This window comes from Rana temporaria, chromosome 2 (assembly GCF_905171775.1).
Source record: "Rana temporaria chromosome 2, aRanTem1.1, whole genome shotgun sequence".
In the NCBI taxonomy this organism is placed as follows: domain Eukaryota; kingdom Metazoa; phylum Chordata; class Amphibia; order Anura; family Ranidae; genus Rana; species Rana temporaria.
Window position 1 is genome coordinate 120,757,907 of NC_053490.1, and position 26,880 is coordinate 120,784,786.

A 26,880-nucleotide genomic window follows, 5' to 3' on the forward strand; every position below is an offset into this window, starting at 1 on the left:
TTTCCCCCCCCCCCGCCCCGGCACTTACCTTTACTGGAGTCAGCCATCCACGTCCCTCGATGTCTTCTACCGCCCTCGATGACTGACAGGCGTCTCAGCCAATCAGGTTACCGGTAGCCAGAATTGGAAAAACCTGATTGGCTGAGACGCCTGTCAGTCTTATCCAAGGAACGCATCCCTAGTGCGTTCCTTGCATAAGCTTCCGGGACCCAAGGGCTGTACTCGGAAAGCCTATAAGAGCCGTTGGCTCTGATAGGCACTTCCGTACAGCCAACCAGCTGCCGTTATTCAGATGGCCGGACATGAGCGCCAACCATCTGAATAGAACAGCGGCAGTGGCGATAATAACATAGATTCGTGCAATGCATGAATCTATGTTATTAGACTCAGTGGCGTGAGAGCCAGAGGGGGCGGCGCTCCGGCACCCTCTATGGACGAACCGCCACTGCTTACCTCATTTACTAAGCTCTGGAGCAACTGCAACTTGCACTGCAAGTGCACAGTCTATTGCCTTTAGTAAATCAAGCCCTCTGTCTCCCAGGTGTGCTCCTGCAGCGTCACCAGATTATCACCAGATTAAATAGACATCCAATAAAGGTTTGCACTACAGTCCATTTAACAATGCATAGATGTGAATCCAGCCTTATCACTGTTTAGGCCTGGTTCACGCCTATGCATTTTTTAGTGCATTTTTAGTTTTGTAGAAACACACTACAGTCCATATAACATGGTTTCCTATGGATGTAGTTCACATCTGGGCATTTTATGGAAAGGGCCAGGGACTTTTTTCTGTTTTTTGGTTCCATAGACTTCAATGGATCAAAACTATGTATTGAAAAATGCAAAATGCACCCGGGATATGCAAACTGCAACCTGAATTGGTGTGAACCAGGTCTAAAAATCTGTCCTGAGAAATGATATGCAGCCATCGCTGTGTGCATGTAGACAGGAAGTGGCTGCAAGGATGCTGCTGGAGATCAGCCACAATGAGATGCAACAAGGGTTGAAAAGGTGATAACAAATATAAAAAAAAACACAGTTCTTGTTCAGTAAAATAAATGTCATTCAGTTGAGTTTTGCATTTAAATTAAACAAACAAACTAGTGCACATTATTGTCCCATGGGTGAACAGATTTACAGTTCTGTTGTATAGTATTAAGCCTCGTACACACGACCGAGGAACTCGACGGGCGAAACACATAGTTTTCCTCGTCGAGTTCCTTGTTAGGCTGTCGAGAATCTCGACAAGCCAATTTTCTCCATTCCCGTCAAGGAAATAGAGAACATGTTCACAGTTTCCTCGTCTAAAAATATACACACGACCGGTTTCCTCTGCAAACAAAAAATCCCAGCAAGTTTCTTGCTGGTTTTTGCCGAGAAACTCAGTCGTGTGTACGAGGCCTAAGTGAATTGTCAAACGTTTGGTTTGCTTGAATTGAATTTGATGCATTAAGAATACAAAAATGTTTATGTACATCGTTTTTTCTGAAAATGCTTAGGTAATGGGAGAATGCACTTGCTGCTAAAGCAGGTCTCTCGTAGAATTCCTTATTCTGTGTGATTTAATAAAGGTTACAAGTCGCCCTAAAGGCTTTAAACTTAATGAGGGCTTTCCTGCAGACAGATCTCTTATCACTCGTGTTTTCTGTATTATGAGGCTGCTGACCTCCATGCTAGTTGCCAAAAGGAAAAAAAAGGTCCTTTATTCTCTCCCTTTTAGTAAACCCTGTGATGGCAGAACACAAAGAGATGTAGGGAGGGCATTTTCCATAAAAAGTGAAAATAAAATTTGTCTTCTGGCAAAATATCATTTCATGTTCAGCTGGAAAGCTAGACTTTTATTGAAAAGCAAAACACCCTACCGCTGCTTTTCTATAACTATTATTGCATCAAATGAAAAGTATGATAATAAGAGCTAGGGTCACATATAACACGTTCACCATCAAATCTCATGGCTAGGCTTAGATGTGCCTATGTGTTTTTTAAATCTAAAAGTGTGTTTAAAAATTAAACCTATTCAGTGTATTTAGCCTAGTAATATGGTTAGTTATGGTATTGAATAAATGAGCAAATGAGTGCGTGAATGATTTGTTTGGATTCAAAATGGTTACTGGTTTTAATGACATATACTGTATAAGGTTGGTTTTGGCTTAAAAGAATACCAGGACCAAAAAAAAACTGTGGTCCCCATGTGCAGGAGTATTGTACTAATAGCTTTGCACTTTTACTATTGGTAAAATGCATCTTGTTGCAATACAATTCCGTAAAACGAAAACATTGGTTCCATTGAGCGCTATGATTCCTCAACTGGTTGATAGGGGTTCCTTGAGAAATCAAAACATGTCTGTCTCTTACATAAGTAAACAGTGAGACCAATGACCTTTTAAGCTTTCCGTAATGAGGGATTCTTCCCAATGACCCACAAATGTAAGGATTGTTCTTCCCAGTGACCCTCACACTAATGTACCACGAGCTGTAGATACAGTAATTGTTAGCAGTGGTTCCATAAAATCTGAATGTTATTTAAAGGGTTCCTCTGCGTTAAAAAGGTTGAGAAAGGCGTTGACATTTTGTGTGACCATTTATCAGTGGTATTACAAGCGGGGATCCCATGTGGGCAAACTCAAAATGGTGCCATGATTCTAGACCAGTGTTTCCCAACTCCAGTCCTCAAGGCACACCAACAGGTCATGTTTTCAGGCTTTCCATTATTTTGCACAGGTGATTTGATCAGTTTCACTGCCTTATTAATTACCACAGCCGTTTCATCTGAGGGAAATCCTGAAAACATGACCTGTTGATGTGCCTTGAGGACTGGAGTTGGGAAACACTGTTCTAGACCATTGCCATTAAAGCAGAATCATAGCCAGCATTTGCTATGATCACAAATAGTGCAATCCTGCAGGAAGAGTCCATAACAGATTTCCCACATTGTAGGCAAGTTTTTATTTTATTTTATAGACCTGCTCCAATACAAGCCAAGTACTTCTTAGATGCTGATTTTGAGTTCTTCTTTCCTGGAAAATGTAGTTTAGCTGGAAGTACCATTTCTCGACTAAGGCAACACAACATTCTGTTACCATTTAATCACTCTTGTAATGTTCAACGTCCATGTAATGTGGAGCTACTGCTTCTCTGTTAAAATCGGGAGTGGGAGGTCAGATATTGTATGTGGACAGCTTATCTCTTTTCCCCAGTATTCTCTTACTCCACCTCAAGCACAGAATTGTCATAATAAAATAGTTTTATGCTCTGTTTCTGTAGTTAACCATGGCCTGCATATACGTATATATATACAGTGTATATATATATATATATATATCTATATATATATATATATATCTATATATATATATACAGTACAGACCAAAAGTTTGGACACACCTTCTCATTCAAAGAGTTTTCTTTATTTTCATGACTATGAAAATTGTAGATTCACACTGAAGGCATCAGAACTATGAATTAACACGTGTGGAATTATACATAACAAAAAAGTGTGAAACAGCTGAAAATATATTTCATGTTCTAGGTTCTTCAAAGTAGCCACCTTTTGCTTTGATTACTGCTTGGCACACTCTTGGCATTCTCAAGAGGTAGTCGCCTGGCACAGCACCCCATCACTCTCCTTCTTGGTCAAATAGCCCTTACACAGCCTGGAGGTGTGTTTGGGGTCATTGTCCTGTTGAAAAATAAATGATGGTCCAACTAAACGCAAACCGGATGGAATAGCATGCTGCTGCAAGATGCTATGGCAGCCATGCTGGTTCAGTATGGCTTCAATTTTGAATAAATCCCCAACAGTGTCACCAGCAAAGCACCCCCACACCATCACACCTCCTCCTCCATGCTTCACGGTGGGAACCAGGCATGTAGAGTCCATCCGTTCACCTTTTCTGCGTCGCACAAAGACACGGGGGTTGGAACCAAAGATCTCAAGTTTGGACTCATCAGACCAAAGCACAGATTTCCACTGGTCTAATGTCCATTCCTTGTGTTCTTTAGCCAAACAAGTCTCTTCTGCTTGTTGCCTTTCTTTAGCAGTGGTTTCCAAGCAGATATTCTACCATGAAGGCCTGATTCACACAGTCTCCTCTTAACAGTTCTAGAGATGTATCTGCTGCAAAAGGTGGCTACTTTGAAGAACCTAGAATATGAAATATATTTTCAGTTGTTTCACACTTTTTTGTAATGTATAATTCCACATGTGTTAATTCATAGTTTTGATGCCTTCAGTGTGAATCTACAATTTTGATAGTCATGAAAATAAAGAAAACTCTTTGAATGAGAAGGTGTGTCCAAACTTTTGGTCTGTACTGTATGTATACAGTATATGCTCTGCGCTGGTTTCTTGGCCCAGGACCTTTTTTGGATGTTATCAGTGCCAGTGATTGCAGGTGGTTGTAGAGCATTATAAATTATGCTCAGAATACTATATGATCTATGCTCACGTCCTTTAGTAGATTAGGCCTTACTGTATTTTGTGGATGATCTCCTATCTTTTATTAGGTAGCAAAAGCACACACATCCTCAGACCAACTTAATTTTAAGGTGCCAAATTGCATGGCAACTGCATTTAGCAGAAGAGCCGGTAAGTCTGAGAGCATGTGTGGCTAAGTGCAAAATGGACTGCAGCCAGACCACATTCTTTCTGAAAACCAACAAACATGGATGGATAGAGGTGCCAGAATACATCAGTATTATTCTTCAGCTGATTTTAGCAAAATTAGGTTTTTGTCCTATTCTGGCATTGAAAGTGATTAGTCAATAAACCAGCTTGTTTGCAGTTGCAGTCTTATGTGATAAAAATTGCCAAGCAGTATATTAATTATAAATACTATAATTTAGTAAATATTCGGCCATGCTTTATTTCTCTAAGGGGAGTTGATCACAAATTTTCAGATTACGTTATAAATTCAAACCAAATTGTACAATTTAGGAAGGATGTGGCTCAGGCTGTCCTTTAGCCCCATGTTTTCCCCAAGGTGCAGTTACATCAAAAGGAAACCTGAACTGGTGAAGCTTGACCTCTCCTTCTGAAATTGCTAGTTACCTGGCTATCATGATTTTCTTTTAGATTAAATAGTTTTGAGTTACTGACTCAAAACTCAAAACAAACATTTTTGCTTATTTCGTGTTTGCTGTGGGCCAGTGACCTAGAGAGTTTTAAAGCCAGAGACTGCCAGATAACTAGCATTTTCATAAAGCGGTCAGCAATGGCATTTTTAACATTCCTCTCAGTACAGGTTGGTTTCCTTTTTTTTTGTATGGCAGTTAAGCTGCTTTTAATGCTTGTTATGTGATGCTTGCAATTTCACACACATCAAAGACTGATTATTATACAAATTCTTTTAACACTGTATGTTTAATGTGTGATCTAGGTATATTTTTTCTGAGCCCCTGGCTTGGTTTTACATGCACATGCCTTAATTTTATAAGCTACGTTGCTGTTAGAGCATTTCTTTAATATTTGTATTTATCACAGTACTGTACTTTCCACGCATCTGCTAGAACTCATTCAAGAATGTGGTTCAAGGAAGTGGCACCGCACTGAGCATTTACAACTACGGTATGCTTTGTTAACAACATAAATGCAGTTTTACTAATTTCATTTTTTTTTTTTTCAGAATGTGTAATCAATAGCCAAGAATGGACCCTCAGTCGCACAGTACCAGAAATACGTGTGGTAAGTTTCAGGTTATATTTGTCTATAAATGTACTTACAAGACAAGTCTGATGGCAAATATGACAGTCCTTTTCAGGATATTTAATACTTCTGTTGCAATGTCTTTTTAATTCTAAATCAAAATTCTAATTATAGTCAGCATTATATCCAACAATTAAAAGGGTTTGAATATAATGCTAACAGTACATACTTCCTTTGCTTAGCTGCCTTCCCACACACACTTATTATTTTCTTTTTTAGTTTTTATGTGCACCAGGATGTTGTGGAAAATTTATAATGGACTTTAATATAGGCACTGAGATGCACATTGTTTAAAATGAATCATCTTTTTTACAAAAAATCATTTAAAATACAAAAGAAACAAACAGACATTCTTAAAAATAGCAATGGAAATATTGCCTAGAAATTATAAGTCACACCACCAATTATACCAAAAGGGTTGTATCCTGAATGGTTGTAGAATCTTCCTAGGGGAGAATCTCTACCACGTTGAATGACTTCTGAAACGGTGGATGCATATACTCGATAAGGAACCTTTTTTTTGCAAATAAAATAAACTGTTGTAACTGCCCAAAAATTTTAGCCTTTGTAAATCCTGGTACACATCATGAGATTTTCGGATGAATTATCATTTGTTTTTTGTTTTTTTTTAATGTTAGGCTGCTTTCACACTGAGGCGTGCAGCCGCGGTGACGGTATAGCCCCGCTATTTGTAGCGCGGCTATACGGTCGTATTTACCGCGATATTCGGGCACTAGCGGTGAGGTTTTAACCCCCGCTAGTGGCCGAAAAAGGGTTATTACCGCACTTTCCCATTGATTTCAATGGGAAGGCGCGGTATAGGAGCGGTGAACACACCGCTCCTATACCGCGGTAAAGATGCGGCTAGCAGGACTTTTGCTGCGCTTTGGGCTTTCACATTGAACACTACAGGGCATGATTTTTCATGCGGTATAGCAGCGCTATTTTTAGCGCTGTACCGCATGAAAAACGCCCCAGTGTGCAAAGGGGGCCTTAGTCTCCATATCGAAAATGAGGAGGTTACTAAAGTCACGAAAATTCTCATACGACAGAATAAAAATTTGAAAGTGATGTAATGTGTTATATTCTATTTGTATTGTATTTTCAGACAAAAACTTTACTGATATCTAGTATAGTACAAGAAACATTTTTTTGTTCGTCCCATCAGATAATTTTAGTCGAAAAGCTGTGTACTAACGATTAGATTATTGTACAATCGCTTAGAAAATTTATTTTTTTGTACGAATTTCTGATCGTTTGGACTAGGCTTAAGGCTTCCGTTTGTTTTTCCTGTATATAACCAGTTGCCGACCACCATATAGCAGCTTTACTGCTACAGGGTGGCCGCTCTGTGCGGAACCACATATAGATACATGATTCTGCACTTCCAGGTAGGGGGCGTGTTTAATCACAGCAGAAGCCAATCAGCCGGTGCCGGTCAATGGATGCCAGCCAGCACCCATTGATCGGCGAGGAGACACACTGGACAGAGCTCTGCATACATAAACAATGCAGAGCTCCATCCTGTCATCGGAGATGTGCACCACATTAGTGTGAATCTAGACATAAAGTGGTTGTCAAGCTGTATGTATAAAGGTAAAAAATCTTTGTATCCAGCAGCCGTCCCCCCCAATACGTAGGTGAGCTCTATCATGATCCAGCAACGTGCACAAGAGCAGCAGCTCTCCCATTTCTATCTCTCCTCATTGGCTGAGACAGCTCCTTCTGCTGTCAATCACAGCCAGTGAGCCAATAAAGAGAGAGCAGGGGCGGGGATGAGCCATGCTCCATGTGTGAATAGACACAGTGAATAGACACTGTGTGAATAGACACAGAGCAGCGCCTCGGAAGCAAGCCTACTCGGGTGCCTCCATAGCAAGCTACTTGCTTTGGGGGTATGCACAGGAAGGAGCCAGGAGCACCGGTGGGGGACCCAAGAATAGGAGGATCTGGGCTGCTCTATGCAAAACCACTGTACTAAGAAACTAAGATTTTTTTTTTTTTTTTTTATTCTTTGGTCTTTTTTTTGGAAAAAATAAAAAAACCCAGCAGTGATTAAATACCACCAAAAGAAAACTCTATTTGTGTGAAGAAAATGTTCACAATTTCACATGGTCACAGTGTAGCATGACCACGCAATTGTCATTCAAAGTGTGACAGTGTTGAAAGCTTAAAAATGGTCTGGACAGGAAGGGGGTGAAAGTGCCTAATATTGAGGTGGCTAAAGAGGATGCATTGTTTGAGGACACTTTTTACTTTGTTGTTTCTTGCTGCAGATGTATATGATATAGCAGAGAGTAAGCACAGTGCGATACCTGTGAAGAGACTAGATAAAAAATATAAATTGTAGGAATCACAAAAACTGTGGCAGGGATGTGACATCACAAAACTCAGGGCAGATCCTAGGCAGGGTGCACAGGGTGCATTGCACCAAGACGCCTAACAGTCTCTCTAACAGAAGCCCTCTCTGTGTCCATCGCAGAGCCCCCCTCCAGGTCCCAATAAAGTACTCTGCTTCTCTTCCTGTATTTTGTTTATTGTTAAGAGATCAGGTAAGGATCCCAGGTTAATGAAGACTTCGTGGGGGAGCATCTCTGTGGTTGAGTCATTGCCATAGAAACATTTATAAAGGGGAGGAGTTAGTAAAATGACGACACCCATGTGGGGGCGCCAGAAATATTTCTGCACCCAGGCGCCTGTGACCCTAGGATCGACCCTGACAACACTTCCCGACAGTATGGAGGCCTGGAAAGAGCTGTTGCATCTCTGTTCAGCCTCTTCCTGCAGCAATAGATCACTGAAAAAGTCTCCAAAAAGTAAATAAAAATATTAAATGCAACAATGTTCAAATTCTTTGCGATCTTAAACCTGTGAGGAATTTGTGTTAATTTGAAAATGATCTGTCAGCCCTCTCTATCAAAAAAACAATGTATAATACACTTGATATAATGTGTGCAAATGGGACATCAACAAAATAAAAAGTAAAAAAAACACTCTGGGATGCCAGGGGATTTAGGGATCCAAACAGTTATTTAAAAGGGGCATCAATATCTGAATGTGTCCTCATATTACCCCCCTGTAATGCTTTGCACAGCTAGAAAGGTGAGGGGCAAAACAATTCAGGGCTCTAATTCTTAGTAAAGTGCTTTCACTTAATAATTATAACATGCTTTAACCCCCTTAGCGGTATCCCCGAGCGTGACTCGTGGTGGTTTTTTCATGCTACCATCGGTATCCCCGAGTCACGCTCGGGTAGATGTGCAGAGCGTGCAGCGGCGCGGCTTACCTGCTCGCTGAATCCACAGACAAAGTTACTTACCTTGTCCCTGGATCCTGCGATGCATCCCCGCTGTGTGAGCGAGCGGGTCCTCGCTCGATTCACAGTGTCCATGTGTGCCGCCGATCTCCATTCCCTGAGACGTTACGACGCACGGGAGCGAACGGCACCAAATTAAAAAAAGTAAACAAACACATTACATACAGTATACTGTAATCTTATAGATTACAGTACTGTATGTAAAAAATACACACACCCCTTGTCCCTAGTGGTCTGTCCAGTGCCCTACATGTACTTTTATATAATAAAAACTGTTCTTTCTGCCTGCAAACTGTAGATTTTCCATAGCAACCAAAAGTGTCCCTTTATGTCAAAAATGGTTTTAGAGCAGCTAGAAAACAGCGATAATAAATTATAATCACTTGTGACAACTTTTTGAATTTTTTATTTTTTTTTGTCATTATTCAATCACTTTGGACGAAAAAAAAAATTCAATGGACTCAACATGCCTCTCAGCAGTTTCCTTGGGGTGTCTACTTTCCAAAATGGGGTCATTTGAGGTATTTTTGTGCAATTTTGGCATTTTATGGCCTTCGAAACTGTGATAGGTAGTGAGGAGTGAAATAAAAAATTTACACCCTTAGAAAGCCTGAAGGCGGTGATTGGTTTTTGGGGTCCCATACGCGGCTAGGCTCCCAAAAAGTCCCACACATGTGGTATCCCCGTACTCAGGAGAAGCAGCAGAATGTATTTGGGGGTGCAATTCCACATATAACCGTGGCATGTGTGAGAAATATATAATTTAGTGACAATGTTTTGTACATTTATTTTTTTGGTCATTATTCAATCACTTTGGGGGAAAAAAATTAAATATTCCATGGACTCAGCATGCCTCTCAGCAAATAGCTTGGGGTGTCTACTTTCCAAAATGGGGTCATTTGGGGGGGGGGGGGGGGTTTGTGCTATTTTGGCATTTCATGGCCTTCGAAACTGTGATAGGTAGTGAGGAGTGAAATCAAAAATTGACACCCTTAGAAAACCATGAAGGCGCTGATTGGTTTTTGGGGTCCCGTACGCGGCTAGGCTCCCAAAAAGTCCCAATCATGTGGTATCCCCGTACTCAGGAGAAGCAGCAGAATGTATTTTGGGGTGTAATTCCACATATGGATTGATCGGTGGGTATGCCCACCATTAGAATACCTCCCTTCATCCACCCACTTCTAATGATGGGCATACATGCACCATTTATATATGCCGAAGCATGGGGGCATCCTCCTGCAAAAAAAGTTATGCCGCGTACACACGGTCGGACTTTTCTATGCCGCGTACACACGGTCGGACTTTTCTATGCCGTGTACACATGGTCAGACTTTTCCACGGGAAAGCCTCCGTAGGAATGTCAACCGTATGTACGCGGCATTAGGAGCAAAATCGCTCCTCCGCCCCTAATGCCCCCATGCTTCGACATATATGCTCTTTTTTGAACTGTGGTGGTGAAATCACCTCCTACAGCGTTGGAGTCGTGGTTTTATATATCGTGGGAGCAAACGCTGTTGCTGTCACGCTAAATAAATCCGCGCTGCAACTGAATGGCGTACCTGCTAAGCAAATGATGGTTAACATTAAAACAAAGTAACATTACAGTATAACAGTAAGATCATACCATACCTGCAAAGCAAATACCAATAAAAAAAACTTAGTAAAAATAAAACATTTTTTAACGCAACCTGTGCCTAATATATATATATATGCCGAAGCATGGGGGCATCCTCCCGCAAAAAAGTTATGCCGCGTACACACGGTCGGACTTTTCTATGCCGCGTACACACGGTCCGACTTTTCTATGCCGTGTACACATGGTCAGACTTTTCCACGGGAAAGCCTCCGTAGGAATGTCAACCGTATGTATGCGGCATTAGGAGCAAAATCGCTCCTCCACCCCTAATGCCCCCATGCTTCGGCATATATGCTCTTTTTTGAACTGTGGTGGTGAAATCACCTCCTACAGCATTGGAGTCGTGGCTTTATATATCGTGGGAGCAAACGCTGTTGCTGTCACGCTAAATAAATCCGCGCTGCAACTGAATGGCGTACCTGCTAAGCAAATGATGGTTAACATTAAAACAAAGTAACATTACAGTATAACAGTAAGATCATACCATACCTGCAAAGCAAATACCAATAAAAAAAACATAGTAAAAATAAAACATTTTTTAACGCAACCTGTGCCTAAAATATATATATATATATATATATATATATATATATATATATATATATATATGCCGAAGCATGGGGGCATCCTCCCGCAAAAAAGTTATGCCGCATACACACGGTCGGACTTTTCTATGCCGCGTACACACAGTCCGACTTTTCTATGCCGTGTACACATGGTCAGACTTTTCCACGGGAAAGCCTCCGTAGGAATGTCAACCGTATGTACGCGGCATTAGGAGCAAAATCGCTCCTCCGCCCCTAATGCCCCCATGCTTCGGCATATATGCTCTTTTTTTAACTGTGGTGGTGAAATCACCTCCTACAGCACTGGAGTCGCGGCTTTATATATCGTGGGAGCAAACGTTGTTGCTGTCACGCTAAATAAATCCGCGCTGCAACTGAATGGCGTACCTGCTATGCAAATGATGGTTAACATTAAAACAAAGTAACATTACAGTATAACAGTAAGATCATACCATACCTGCAAAGCAAATACCAAAAAAAAAACATAGTAAAAAATAAAACATTTAACGCAACCTGTGCCTAAAATATATATATTTCGAAGCATGGGGGCATCCTCCCGCAAAAAAGTTATGCCGCGTACACACGGTCAGACTTTTCCAAGGGCAAGCCTCCGTAGGAATTTTGACCGTATATACGCGGCATTAGGAGCAAAATCGCTCCTCCGCCCCTAATGCCCCCATGCTTCGGCATATATGCTCTTTTTTTAACTGTGGTGTGAAATCACCTCCTACAGCACTGGAGTCACAGGCTTTATATATCATGGGAGCAAACGCTGTTGCTGTCAAGATAAATAAGTCCGTGCAACAGCTGAATGGCGTACCTGAAAACCGTAAAATAAATTACATACCTGAAAAGCAAGCATGAAAAAAACATAACAATAAAACTTTGCAGAATAGAATACAGTAAAAAAGAGCAGAACAATAGAGAGAGAATAGAGAGGGAGAGAACAATAAAACGACAACTATTTTTTTTTTTTTTATTTTATATATTTTTTTGTGTTTTTATTTTTTATTTTATTTTTTAACGCTTTTTTTTGTAACTGTAACTTCAACTTTTCGGTTCCAGGTTTGGGTCTCTCAAAATGCGATGGCATCTTGGGAGACCCTGTGTAAGTGTGCTTAGCCTGTGAAATGTTTCACCCTACGCTAATAATTAACTTGTGTGTGGAAGCGGGCCGCCATCATCGGGGTACAGGCATTACACCTGTAAGGGGCCCGATGGTCCCCAGGGGCCCGGCTGACCCCCCTCCCATTTTTTTTATTATTATATATTTTTTTGCATTACACCTGTAAGGGGCCCGATGGTCCCCCAGGGCCCCTTACAGGTCTAGCTGGCCCCTCTCCTGTTTTATTCATGTATTTATTTATTTATTTATTTATTTTTTGCATTACACCTGTAAGGGCCCAATGTTCCCTAGGGCCCCTTACAGGCCCAGCCGGCCCCCCTTCCGTTTTTTTTTTGTAAAAATTGCTGTTTATATAAGTATGGGGGACCTACATGCATGGTTACATTTGTTCATGAGCATGGATGTATGGGGGGCTCTTAAAATGTGTTTGTTTTTTACACTGTACCTTTCTCACCCCTTCCCTTTCTGTCACCCCCCTCCCCCTCCATTTCTGTCTCATCCCCCTCCATCTCTGTCTCACCCCCTTCCTCTGTCACCCCCTCCCTTTCTGTCACCCCCTCTCTGTCACACCCTCACCCCCTCCCTTTCTGTCACCCCCCTCTCTGTCACACCCTCACCCCCTCCCTTTCTGTCACCCCCCTCTCTGTCACATCCTCACCCCCTCCATCTCTGTCTTACCCCCACCTCCTCCCTCTCTGTCACCCCTCTCTGTCTCACCCCACCCCCTCCATCTCTGTCACACCCCCACCCCCTCCATCTCTGTCTTACCCCCACCCCCTCCATCTCTGTCTTACCCCTGGAGCCTGAACGGCCCACCCTTCTGGAGCCTGAACGGCCCACCCTTCTGGAGCCTGAACGGCCCACCCTTCTGGAGCCTGAATGGCCCACCCTTCTGGAGCCTGGACGTGGTCGGGCCCACTCTGCTGGAGCCTGAAAGGCCCACTCTGGTAGTGCCTGATCGGTCCACTCTGGTGGAGCCTGATCACCCCACTCTGCTGGAGCCTGAATGGCCCACTCTTCTGGAGCCTGAACAGCCCTCTCTGCTGGAACCTGAACGGGAGTATCGCATTCTACTGGAGCCTGAACAGGGGTGTTGCACTCTACTGGAGCCTGGACGTGGTCGGCCCACTCTGGAGCCTGAAAGGCCCACTCTGGTAGTGCCTGATCGGTCCACTCTGCTGGAGCCTGATCGCCCCAATCTCCTGAAACCTGAATGGCCCACTCTTCTGGAGCCTGAACGGGAGTGTCGCACTCTGCTTGAACCTGAACGGGAGTGTCGCACTCTGCTTGAACCTGAACGGGAGTATCGCACTCTGCTGGAGCCTGAATGGGAGTATCGCATTCTACTGGAGCCTGAACGGGAGTATCGCATTCTACTGGAGCCTGAACAGGGGTGTTGCACTCTACTGGAGCCTGAACAGTCCACTCTGCTGGAGCCTGGACGTGGTCGGCCCACACTGGAGCCTGAAAGGCCCACTCTGGTAGTGCCTGATCGGTCCACTCTGCTGGAGCCTGATCGCCCCAATCTCCTGAAACCTGAATGGCCCACTCTTCTGGAGTCTGAATGGGAGTGTCGCACTCTGCTTGAACCAGAACGGGAGTGTCGCACTCTGCTTGAACCTGAACGGGAGTGTCGCACTCTGCTTGAACCTGAATGGGAGTGTCGCACTCTGCTTGAACCTGAACGGGAGTATCGCACTCTGCTGGAGCCTGAACGGGAGTATCGCATTCTACTGGAGCCTGAACAGGGGGGTTGCACTCTACTGGAGCCTGAACAGTCCACTCTGCTGGAGCCTGGACGTGGTCGGCCCACTCTGGAGCCTGAAAGGCCCACTCTGGTAGTGCCTGATCGGTCCACTCTGCTGGAGCCTGATCGCCCCAATCTCCTGGAGCCTGAATGGCCCACTCTTCTGGAGCCTGAATGGGAGTGTCGCACTCTGCTTGAACCTGAACGAGAGTATCGCACTCTTCTGGAGCCTGAACAGGGGCGTCGCACTCTGCTGGAGCCTGAACGGGAGTATCGCATTCTACTGGAGCCTGAACAGGGGTGTTGCACTCTACTGGAGCCTGAACAGTCCACTCTGCTGGAGCCTGGACGTGGTCGGCCCACTCTGGAGCCTGAAAGGCCCACTCTGGTAGTGCCTCATCGGTCCACTCTGCTGGAGCCTGATCGCCCCAATCTCCTGGAGCCTGAATGGCCCACTCTTCTGGAGCCTGAATGGGAGTGTCGCACTCTGCTTGAACCTGAACGGGAGTATCGCACTCTTCTGGAGCCTGAACAGGGGTGTCGCACTCTGCTGGAGCCTGAATGGGAGTGTCGCACTCTGCTGGAGTCTGAATGTGGGCGACACACTCTTCTGGAGTCTGAATGTGGGCGACACACTCTTCTGGAGTCTGAACGCGGGCGACACACTCTTCTGGAGTCTGAACGCGGGCGACACACTCTTCTGGAGTCTGAACATTGGCGACACACTCTTCTGGAGTCTGAACATTGGCGACACACTCTTCTGGAGTCTGAACGTGAGTGTCACACTCTTCTGAAGTTCTAACAATTTCTTCCAACTTTTTGGCAATCTTCACTCCCAAAAAAGCTGCACCCCTCCCATTTAAGTGCAGTCCATCTCTTCTATAGAGCCGGTAACCAACTGCAAAGTCAGACCAGTTCTCCATGAATCCAAACTTCTCTTCTCTGCACCAGTTCCTCAGCCACTTGTTAAGCTCTCTAAGCTCCTGCTGCCTTTGTGGTGTGGCTTGAGGTACAGGCAGTATTTCTGAAAATACTGCCTTGGAGGTCCTTTTTTTCAACATAGTCCCTATGTCTCTGAAATCATTTTGTAGAATTCTCAATCTTCCTCTAACTTTGTCATGGGTACCAATATGTACCAAGACAGCTGGGTCCTCCCCAGCCCCACGTAACAATCTATCCATGCGATCTGCAATGTCTCGAACCCGAGCACCTGGTAAACAACATACTGTTCGGAGGTGACAGTCTTTGTGACAGATTTCCCTCTCTGTCCCTCTAATAGTTGAATCCCCTACCACCAGTATCTGCTTATGCTTTCTTGTAACCTTGCTCCTATCTTTACCGGGGGAGATGTTTCCAGGGTCCCTCTGGCATTTTGTTGGAGTCGCAATGTCTGGTACAGCCCCAATGTGCACATCACACTCTACTGGAGTTTGCACATAAGCATCATACTCTGCTGGAGTCTCAACATTAGCGTCACACTCTTCTGGAGACTGAATGTGAATGTCACACTCTTCTGGATTCTGTACGTGAGCGTCACACTCTTCTAGAGACTGAATGTGGGCGACACACTCTTCTGAAGTCTGAGCGTGGGCGACACGCTCTTCTGAAGTCTGAGCGTGGGCGACACGCTCTTCTGGAGTCTGAGCGTGGGCGACACACTCTTCTGAAGTCTGAGTGTTGGCGATACACTCTTCTGAAGTCTGAATGTTGGCGACACACTCTTCTGGAGTCTGAACGTGGGCGACACACTCTTCTGGAGTCTGAACGTGGGCGACACACTCTTCTGGAGTCTGAACGTGGGCGACACACTCTTCTGGAGTCTGAGTGTGGGCGACACACTCTTCTGGAGTCTGAGTGTGGGCGACACACTCTTCTGAAGTCTGAGTGTGGGCGACACACTCTTCTGGAGTCTGAGTGTGGGCGACACACTCTTCTGAAGTCTGAGTGTGGGCGACACACTCTTCTGGAGTCTGAGTGTGGGCGACACACTCTTCTGGAGTCTGAGTGTGGGCGACACACTCTTCTGGAGTCTGAACGTGGGCGACACACTCTTCTGGAGTCTGAACGTGGGCGACACACTCTTCTGGAGTCTGTACGTGGGCGACACACTCTTCTGGAGTCTGAACGTGGGCGACACACTCTTCTGGAGTCTGAACGTGGGCGACACACTCTTCTGGAGTCTGAACGTGGGCGACACACTCTTCTGGAGTCTGAACGTGGGCGACACACTCTTCTGGAGTCTGAACGTGGGCGACACACTCTTCTGGAGTCTGAACGTGGGCGACACACTCTTCTGGAGTCTGAGTGTGGGCGACACACTCTTCTGGAGTCTGAACGTGGGCGACACACTCTTCTGGAGTCTGAACGTGGGCGACACACTCTTCTGGAGTCTGAACGTGGGCGACACACTCTTCTGGAGTCTGAACGTGGGCGACACACTCTTCTGGAGTCTGAACGTGGGCGACACACTCTTCTGGAGTCTGAACGTGGGCGACGCACTCTTCTGGAGTCTGAACGTGGGCCACGCACTCTTCTGGAGTCTGAACGTCCTTTTCAATCCTGCTCACTGTGGCAGGCCTGCCATGTGAGCTGTGTCTGCAGCAAATCTCGCCTTCATCTGCAATAAACAAAGAGGAATTGGATTTAGCATCTTTACCTACATTTCATATATTTTTCTTTATACAACGTAAAATTATGAAGAAAAAAGTTCAAAGCTCCACTGCCGGGGACAAAAAGTAAACCCGACATGACAGTGACACAGGAAAAACTGTTGTTGGCCTTTGTAAAAAAAATGCTGGTTGCCTGGAAGTTATGCTGACCCACTAAAATTCCATGATTGGAGGCCAGCAACAAGTATTTTTAGCAGTATAATAAAACAGCATCTACCAAACATAGGCTAAAAGTAAATAGTGGCTGAGCATTTTATCTTGCTGCATTTCTAAAAAAATGTACTTCTGTATGCAGCCCCCCTAAATACATACCTAAACCTGATCATGATCCAGCAATGTGCACAAGAGCCAAGGCTCTCTTGCTCCTCGCTGGCTCAAAAAATAAACGCTAAAAAATGCAAATGCTGTAAAAAAAATGCTATTGCAAAAACGTTGAAAAACTCACTGCAAAGATACTGGCGTTTTTATAACGTTATTATAACGTCCAGTGTGCACGAGGCAGCTTGTTATATTTTTTTCTCAGCATTGCACAGAGCAGGTAAAAAATAAAAGAACAAGCTTTACCATCACTGTAATGTATGGCATTGGTTTAATGATCTGTGTCTTGTAGAACGACTCCTATTGTAAGTGAAAAGACATTCTCTGCCTACAATGGCTTGCTACATGTGCAGTATATTTGTGGAATATTTGTTTAGAAATTTTGGTAACTATTCATATGTGGGTAACAAGGGGTTAAACTTGTATGTGGGGTTCTTTTCTTTTCATATTGTAAATCTCTGCCATCTTGCTGGGTGGCACTGAGGTCATTAGTCCAGCCTGTAATAAGTGGCATGCAAGATTTGTTAAAAAAAAAAAACGTCAGTTAGCAGGTGGCAGTTGGAAAAAGAGGGGGGAGGGGGGACTTGGCTCAGGGTAATCAGATCTAAAAATAGCTGCTTGCTCAGAATGTTGTTTACAAGACAAAAGCCAGCAATGGCCCAGATTCAAAGAGCAATTGCGCCTGCGTAACCATAGTTACGCAGCGCAATTGCTTACTTGCCCCGGCGTAACGAATGCTCCTGATTCAGAAACCTTGTTACGCCGACTGCAGCCTAAGATATGCGTGGCATAAGGCTCTTATGCCCACATATCTTAGGCTGCATTCTTGCGATGGCCGCTAGGTGGCATTCCCGTTGTGCTCAGCGTATAGTATGCAAATTGCATACTAACGGCGATTCACAACATTACGCGAGCCCTGCGTACGCAGTTTACGTCGTTTGCGTACGGCGGTTTTTTAAGAAAGGCTGCCCCTGCTATTAGCAGGGGCAGCCAATGTTACGTATACCCGTCGTTCCCGCGTCGCGAAATTTGAAATTTATGTAGTTTGCGTAAGTGAATCGTGAATGGCGCTGGACGCCATTCACGTTCACTTTGAAGCAAATGACGTCCTTGCGAAGTCATTTACCGCAATGCACATCAGGAAAGTTTCCCGACGGAGCATGCGCTCTACGCTCGGCGCGGGAACGTGCCTAATTTAAATGATTCCCGCCCCCTACGGGATCATTTAAATTGCGCGCGCTTACGCCGGGCATTTTGCCGGAGCGCCCACGCAATTTACGGAGCTACTGCTCCGTGAATCGCGGGTAGCGCAGTAAATTTGCGGGGGCGCAGGGCAAAAACGGTGCCCTGCGCCTACGTAAAAACTGCGCAGATGTTACTGAATCTGGCCCAATGTCTATGGCCATCCCTATACATGTGTCCATATGGGGGGGGGGGGGTGATTGTCATCAATGAGGGGGAAAAAGAATCCAATGGAAGTATTTTGTATTAATCAATATCCATAAATCTTACCAGCGCCGTGTTCTTTGTTCCGGCGTGTTCCATCGGCTTTACTGCCGGCATCAAGACATCCGATAACGGATCTGAAGCAGCGACTTACAAATCGCCGTGCCCTGCGCATTTTGGTGGGCTTCTTGCTTGTAGGATGTACAAGCTGTTGTTGGTTGATAGCTCCTTCCATAGCGGGGCTTCCTCTGGTTGGTTTCTCAATGTTGTTATTTTGAGAAACAATCTGTTTACTTTTAAATAGTCTCATTATGAAGATATAATAAGAAAAGCTTTAAATCTGAGAAATCGCAATAAAACTGAATCGATTAAAACCGAATCCAATCAAATAGCACAAGAAAACTGGACAAGGAGAAGAACACGTCTTCACTGTACAGGAAATAACTCAGCTACTGATTCCTCTGCTCAGCACAGCCTTATATTGGGTCAGGCGATGACATCACAGAGGGCTTTTTATGACTATGAATTTAATAACTGACGTTTTTTCTTAAAGGAGCCTCGTCCTTTTTTTGTGAGCTTTGTGAATTGAGCCTGTAGGCTTATTCTACAGATGTAATAGGGATTTATCTCCTGTAATAACAATGTTTTTCTTGAAGTGACAGTTATTGTGAATGAAATTTAACTCTTTCACTGCCAAACTATATTGTTCATTTGTTTCAACCCATAACCACTTGCAGACCACCCGCTGTCGTTTTATGTTGGTACTTTGAAGAGGAATTCCATTGTTATGATAGCAGCTAGCTGCCATATCCCTGGTATCCTTTTCTTCAGCGAGCAGTCCTCTTTCAGATAAAAGTAGTCTCTGCGACGGATTCGCCATAAGAAAAGTTTTATAGGTGGCGGGAGAGTGCCCCCCCTCCTGTCGCTTACCTGTGCCCTCCACTGCTTACCGGATGCTGTCGGTAGTGGCGGAGGGCGATCACATCCTCCTGCTGGCTTGGTAGGGAGATGAGTGAGGGGAAGATGACCCCCCACCCGTCACCATATCAAACATCACTTCTGCCCAATGCTCTTTTTTTTTTTTCCAAATGACACTTCATTTTTATTTTTTTATTGCATTTTAATGTAAATATGAGATCTGAGTTCTTTTTGACCCCATATTTCATATTTAAGAGGACCTGTCATGCTTTTTTTTCTATTACAAAGGATGTTTACATTCCTTGTAATAGGAATAAAAGTGACACAATTATTTTATTTTTTTTAAGAACAGTGTAAAAAAATTAAATAAAAGGTAAAATAAATAATAAAAATAGTAAAAAAAAATTGTCAAGGTGCCCCGTCCTGTCAAGCTCACGTGCAGAAGCGAACCCATACGTGAGCACCGCCCGCATATGAAAACGGTGTTCAAACCACACATGTGAGATATTGCTGCAATCGTTAGAGCGGGAGCAATAATTCTAGCTCTAGACTTCCTCTGTAACTCAAAACATGCAACCTGTAGAATTTTTTAATCGTCGCTTATGGAAATTTTTAAGGGTAAAAGTTTGTTGCCATTCTGCGAGCGGGCGCAATTTTGAAAGGGTCACATGTTCAGTATCAATTGCATTGGCGTAACATTATCTTTCACAATATAAAAAAAATGTGGGCTAACTTTACTTTACACGGACGCCGTGATAGACAAGAGGACGAGAGGGCGTCCGTGATAGGCAGAACACTGAATACAGTGTCTGCTGGGAAACTGAGTGTTCCGCCTATCACGGAACAGGACATGGAGGAGCGCGACTTTTTAACACTGCCCGGCCGCCGTCTGAATCTGCATGTCACGGACTATCACGGAATAGTACTCGGGTACACGGCAAAGTGATTCTGCAATGGGCACGGTGAGGTCTGACTGCAATGAGCACTGTGAGGTCTGGCTGCAATGGGCACGGTGAGGTCTGGCTGCAATGAGCACTGTGAGGTCTGGCTGCAATGAGCACTGTGAGGTCTGGCTGCAATGGGCACCGTGAGGTCTGGCTGCAATGAGCACCGTGAGGTCTGGCTGCAATGGGCACCGTGAGGTCTGGCTGGAATGGGCACCGTGAGGTCTGTCTGCAATGGGCACAGTGAGGTCTGGCTGTAATGGGCACAGTGAGGTCTGGCTGGAATGGGTACCGTGAGGTCTGTCTGCAATGGGCACAGTGAGGTCTGGCTGTAATGGGCACAGTGAGGTCTGGCTGCAATGGGCACAGTGAGGTCTGGCTGGAATGGGTACCGTGAGGTCTGTCTGCAATGGGCACAGTGAGGTCTGGCTGCAATGGGCACCGTGAGGTCTGGCTGTAATGGGCACAGTGAGGCGTGCAAATAGGCATTGTTGACCCTCTTTTGCATTGCCTGCACCCGAGTTGTCTGCAACGGAGGATATTCATCTGGGTTCCCACCTGGAGCGGCTATTCCCTTTCCCCTGCTGCATTCTCACCCTAGGCTTATATTCGAGTCAATACCTTTTCCCATTTTTTTGTGGTAAAAGTAGGTACCTCGACTTATATTTGGGTCGGCTTATACTCAAGTATATACGGTAGTTAGTGATTGTAAAGGACTCTATCTGACTTGCTGCAGCTTCTAATGCACATTGTGAGAAGCTCACAGTGTGCAGTGAAATCAGAGTAAGCCATTTCAGTCTAGAAGAGGAACATGTACAACTGTACAAGACTGAAGGCTGGAGGTCGGCTTTAACCCCTAACAATCAAGTACTAGGTGACAACACTGGAGCACATTTAGGGGACAAGGGCAGAGCGTTGTCACCCCACAATAGGAAGCACCTATTGTATGTCTCAGCAACAAAAATAATTGATCCCGTTTCCCTCTTTCCTGAGATTTACTGTTTGATGTGTTACAATGTATCTTCATAATTGTCTGACATGTTGCTGCCTGCTGGAACTATGCAGAGAATGACGAATCTTCAAGCCTAACAGCCTGAATGTATAATAGATCCGAAAATTCACTTCTTTCCCAGTAACACTCTCTGGATGGGTATCGGTGATAAAATCGCTCCCTACAATTTACTTTCCTCTACAATGAAAATTCTTCACGTGCCGGACAGCGCTTATTCACACCACTGATTCTTCTAAGCACAATTTTTAACCACTTGAAGACCGGGGGCCCGGATTCAGATACAATGGTGTATCTCTCGGCGGGCGTAACGTATCTCAGATACGTTACGCCGCCGTAAATTAGGGCGCAAGTTCCGTATTCAGAAAGAACTTGCACCCTAAGTTACGGCGGCGTAATGTATGTGGTCCGGCGTAAGCCCGCCTAATTCAAATGTGGATGATGTGGGCGTGTTTTATTTAAATTAATTGTGACCCCACGTATTTGACGTTTTTTACGAACGGCGCATGCGCCGTTCGTGAAAGAATCCCAGTGCGCATGCTCGAAATTACGCCGCAAATCGTCAATGCTTTAGACGTGAACGTAACTTACGTACAGCCCTATTCGCGAACGAGTTACGCGAACGACGTAAAATTTAAAAAATTTGACGCGTGAACGACGTCCATACTTAACATAGGATACGCCTCATATAGCAGGGGTAACTTTACGCCGAAAAAAGCCTAACGTAAACAACGTAAAAAAATGCGCCGGGCGGACGTACGTTTCTGAATCGGCGTATCTACCTAATTTGTATATTCCTCGCGGAAATATACGGAAGCGCCACCTAGCGGCCAGCGTAAATATGCAGCCTAAGATACGACGGCGTAAGAGACTTATGCCGGTCGGATCTTAGGGAAATCTATGCGTAACTGATTCTATGAATCAGTCGCATAGATACGACCCCGCACACTCAGAGTCACAACGGCGTATCCGGAGATACGCCGTCGTAACTGTTATCTGAATCCGGGCCAGGGTCTTTTTTCTGACATTTGTTGTTTATAATAAAAATCTGTATTTTTGTTTTGCTAGAAAATCACTTAGAACCCCCCAAACATTATATATTATTTTTAGCAGAGAGCCTAGAGAATGAAATGGTGGTCGTTGCAATTTTTTTATGTCATACGGTTTTTGCGCAGTGGTTTTTCAAACGTAATTTTTGGTGAAAAAAATACACTTTAACCACTTTGTATCTGGGCCAATTCTGACACTTCGTTCCTACATGTAAAAATCGACTTTTCATTGTGGTTTTTCAAACGCTATTTATTTTGGAAAAAAAAAACCTTTCATAGATTATAAAAAAAAATATTAAAGTTAGCCCAATTTTTTTGTATAATGTGAAAGATGATGTTACGCTGAGTAAATAGATACCTAATATGTGATGCTTTAAATTGCGTCTGCTTGTGGAATGGCCAGGGCCATCTTTAAGGCAGGGCAAAAGGGGAAGCTGCCCTGGGCCCTGTCATTGTTGTTGGGCCCAAAGCAGCTGCCTCTTACTTGCCAACTATCCCAGTTTAAATTCGCTTGTCACTTGAAGTTTTAGTCCTTTGCTGTGTCCTGATATCTCAGTGTGAAGTGCTGCTACTAATGCTGCCCAGCTCTGCCCTATTATTGTGTACGGATGACTCACCTGCAGACCCTGGGCCATATTCTTGTAGAGTTGAGGCGGGCGTAGCGTAAGCCATTTACACTACGCCGCCCCAACTTACAGGAGCAAGTGCTGTATTCCCCAAACACTTGCTCCGTAGTTTGGGGCGGCGTAGTGTAATTGGCCCGGCATATCCCCGCGTAATTACAAGAGGGCGTCTTGTATTTAATTTAAGCGCGCCCCCGTTTCGATTGAACTGCGCATGCGCCGGGCTAAAAATAGCCGTAAAGTCGTATTCAAGAACGACTTAGGGAAATGACGTACCCGACGGGAAAAGACGACGCGGACCCGACGCCATACTTAACATGGCCTACGTGGGACTGGCGTAAGGTTACCCCTCATATAGCAGGGGTAACCTTACGCTTACGCAAACGCGAATTCGTTCGGGAATAGGCGTATCAGGCTCATTTGCATAAACAAATGAGACCTGAACGTAAACGCCACCTAGCGGCCGGCTGGGTAATTACATTTAAGATCCGACAGTGTAAGTGACTTACACATGTCGGATCTTCAGCGTATCTATGCGAAAATGATTCTAAGAATCACTCGCATAGATACGCGGGTCAAAAAAGAGAGATACGATGGAGTATCCTGAGATACTCCGTCGTAACTATACTCAGAATTTGGCCACTAGTGTTTAAATAGCGACAGCATGCATGTGTAAATAAATGAGGCCGGCGACATTCATATGTAAATAGTGGCAGCATTCATATGTATATCATGCCCCTCTGCAGTAAAGCGAGGATGTGCTGTAACCTCTAGCAACCAATCAGTGAGCAGTATTACTGTACAGTAATCTCTAGCAACCAATCAACAAGAAGATATCATGTGCTGTGACCTCTAGCAACTAATCAGTGAGCCGTAATGTGTGCTGTAACCTCTAGCAACCAGTCAGTAAGTGGTAATGATATGCTGTGACCTCTGGTAACCAATCACAATCACTGCCTGATCTCATACAGTAAACTGATTTTACGTCTAGCTGATATTTATTGTATGTCTCAGAGCAGGTGGAGAGAAAAATTGCATGGGGGGGGGGGGGGGGCCAAGAATTTTTTTGCCCAGGGTCCAATCAACATTAAAGACGGCCCTGGGAATGGCGGCAAACCACAGTGTTTAAATTCTCCATAGATAAATGGTTACAGGTTACCAGTTTAGAGTTGCACTGGAGGTCAGGCGCTAGAATTATAGCTTTTGCTCACGATCAATGTTACAGTGCGGGAGTAACGTATGCGTTCGCATTTGCATGACTCAGCAAAAAAAATAACTGACAATTTTTCTTAAAGGAGCCTCGTCCTTTTTTTGTGAGCTTTGTGAATTGAGCCTGTAGGCTTAGACTACAGATGTAATAGGGATTTATCTCCTGTAATAACAATGTTTTTCTTGAAGTGACAGTTATCTCTAGCAACCAACCGCAGGTTGCAGGAGAAGAGAGGGCGGGCAAGCGATGTCATCCTTGTTGAGGATTGCGGAAGTGGGAGGAGGTACCAATAAAAATCAATACACCCCCCCCCCCCCCCAAAAAAAAACTCAGTAACAGGCTTAGAGGGAGTGAGCAAACCAACAAGTCTTCACTGGTGTTCCTACTCTCTTCTCTCTGCAGCAAGCAACTTAGGCCCAGATTCTCAAAGGCGTTACCCCGGCGCATCTTGATATGCGCGGCGTAAGTGGACAGATGCGCCGTTGTATCGATGCGCCGCACCCACAGAACCAGGTACGCCAGAAATTAGTCTTGTTCCGATCGGCGCAACGTTTGTACGCCGGCGTAGCGTAGGCGCACATTTACGCCGAGAACACCCATCGCTCCCATTGATTTCCTAATCAAATATGCAAATGAGGGATATACGGCGATTCCCTAATGTACGACCGCCCGACGCAGGCTACGCGCGGTGCGCGTAAGCTGTACGTCTGGTCTAAACTTGCCCCTCATAAAAGCAGGGGCAACTTTGCACCAGACGTGTGCAGGTCAGCTGGAGAGCAGCTTTAGCAGCACCCTTACGGACGAGCTGAACAATCACACTTTCAGGACAAGACTTCTGTATGCCAACATGCCAGGGGCAGGCATGGTCATAGCACAACTAGTGTGCGCCCAGGCGCTTAGAAGGAGAAGGAGGTGGGCACGGGAGCGTTTTTACCGAACGCCATTAGACGTCTTTGCCATCGGGGAAGCAGAGGTGTATCGCCTCTTCAGATTCAACACTCAAGCCATCCAGGAATTAACCACAATCCTGCAGGATGATCTCACCAGCCCAACACACCGCTCACATGCAGTGCAGCCACTGATCAAGGTCCTGGCAACACTGCATTTCCTGGCCACTGGCTCTTTTCAGCGCACAAGTGGAGGTGTGGCTGGGATGTCACAAACCAGCATGAGCAGATGTGTGCACCAGGTTGTCCCCGCAATCCTGAGACAAATGTCCAACCAAATCGTCAGACCCACCCAGGAGGTCCAGCGGAATAAGGCAAGGGCAGATTTTGTCAGAATTGCAGGATTCCCACGCACCGTGGGGGCCATTGATTGCACCCATGTGGCACTACAGCCCCCCCATGAGACAGAGCACATATACCAAAATAGGAAGCATTGGCATTCAATCAATGTCCAGGTGATTAGTGGATGCCCATGGCCTCATATGGCACGTCCGTGCCAAACACCCAGGATCCAGCCATGACAGCTATATATACCGCCAAAGCGACATCCCAATGGAATTTGAACAGAACGTGTATGGGGACAGCTGGTTGGTGAGTGACATGGGTGTCAGGTATGACTGCCCCCCCCCCCATGATGCAGACATCACGAGGGGCACATGCACGACTAACATCCTCCTGTCTTTTCCCTTACAGGTGACTCTGCATATGCACTGGGACCCCATCTTATGACTCCATTCCGGAACCCCCAAACCCCAGGAGAGGAAAGATACAATGCTGCACACATAAGTACCCGTGGAGTGGTGGAACGCACATTTGGCCTCCTGAAGTCCCGTTTCCGATGCCTGGATAAGTCTGGGGGTACCCTGTTGTATTCCCCAGACTTTGTGTGCCAGATCATCGGGGAATGTTGTATTCTGCACAACTTCGCAGTGAGAAGAAGCCTGCAGATTGACATACGTGATGACCTGACCCCTGAACCAGACAACCCCCCCCTGCCTGAGGGTACCCCGTCTGCTGAGGGATCAGCAATCAGGAGATGCCTCGTTGAACGTCTCTTTGAACGTTAAACACACACATTAAACATGGCACAATGAGAATGCACGCGTGCACACCACTGTGGTCCCTAGCACACACACCCCACACGCACATCGAATTGGATTAGACCCAAGTAAACCACCACATGGTTTTAGGGATCAGTAACGCCGCGCCAAGGCTCCAATTATGTCACTGTACATTCATACACCTTTCACACGGCAGAGGGTCACACCCCTTTGCTGGCAGGAGTGTCACCCCCCCCCCCCATTCACACACCAGTCACACTATTCTGCACGCCTCACCGTGTGCTTTTGGGGGGAAAAAAAACTCTTTACCAGAGCAAGATTCAAAAAATAAAAAATAAACTCTTTACCAGAGCAAGATTCAAAAAATAAAAAAAAACTCTTTACCAGAGCAAGATTAAAAAAATAAATAAACTCTTTACCAGAGCAATAAGAAGAAAAATAAATAAAACTAATTGGCCTGCCTGCTGCCACGGCCCCGGCTCCTCAACTGTGTGTTTTGGAGATCCCGCAAACAGGTTATAATTGCAGTGGTGTTGCCTGCAACGTCCTGAATCACATCGGTGACATGTCCCCTCTCACCAAGGCTGTCAG

At 45.0% G+C, this 26,880-nt stretch overlaps 1 protein-coding gene across 2 annotated transcripts in view; it reads left to right on the forward strand.

Moving 5' to 3' along the window:
- Positions 1-26,880, forward strand: part of AGAP2 (ArfGAP with GTPase domain, ankyrin repeat and PH domain 2) — a 319,347-nt gene that overhangs the window by 110,775 nt on the left and 181,692 nt on the right. For both annotated transcript variants that reach the window (XM_040340872.1, XM_040340873.1), the window contains exon 2: positions 5,625-5,683. In XM_040340872.1, coding sequence (XP_040196806.1) covers positions 5,625-5,683 — 59 coding nt within the window. The remainder of the gene's footprint in view (positions 1-5,624; positions 5,684-26,880) is intronic.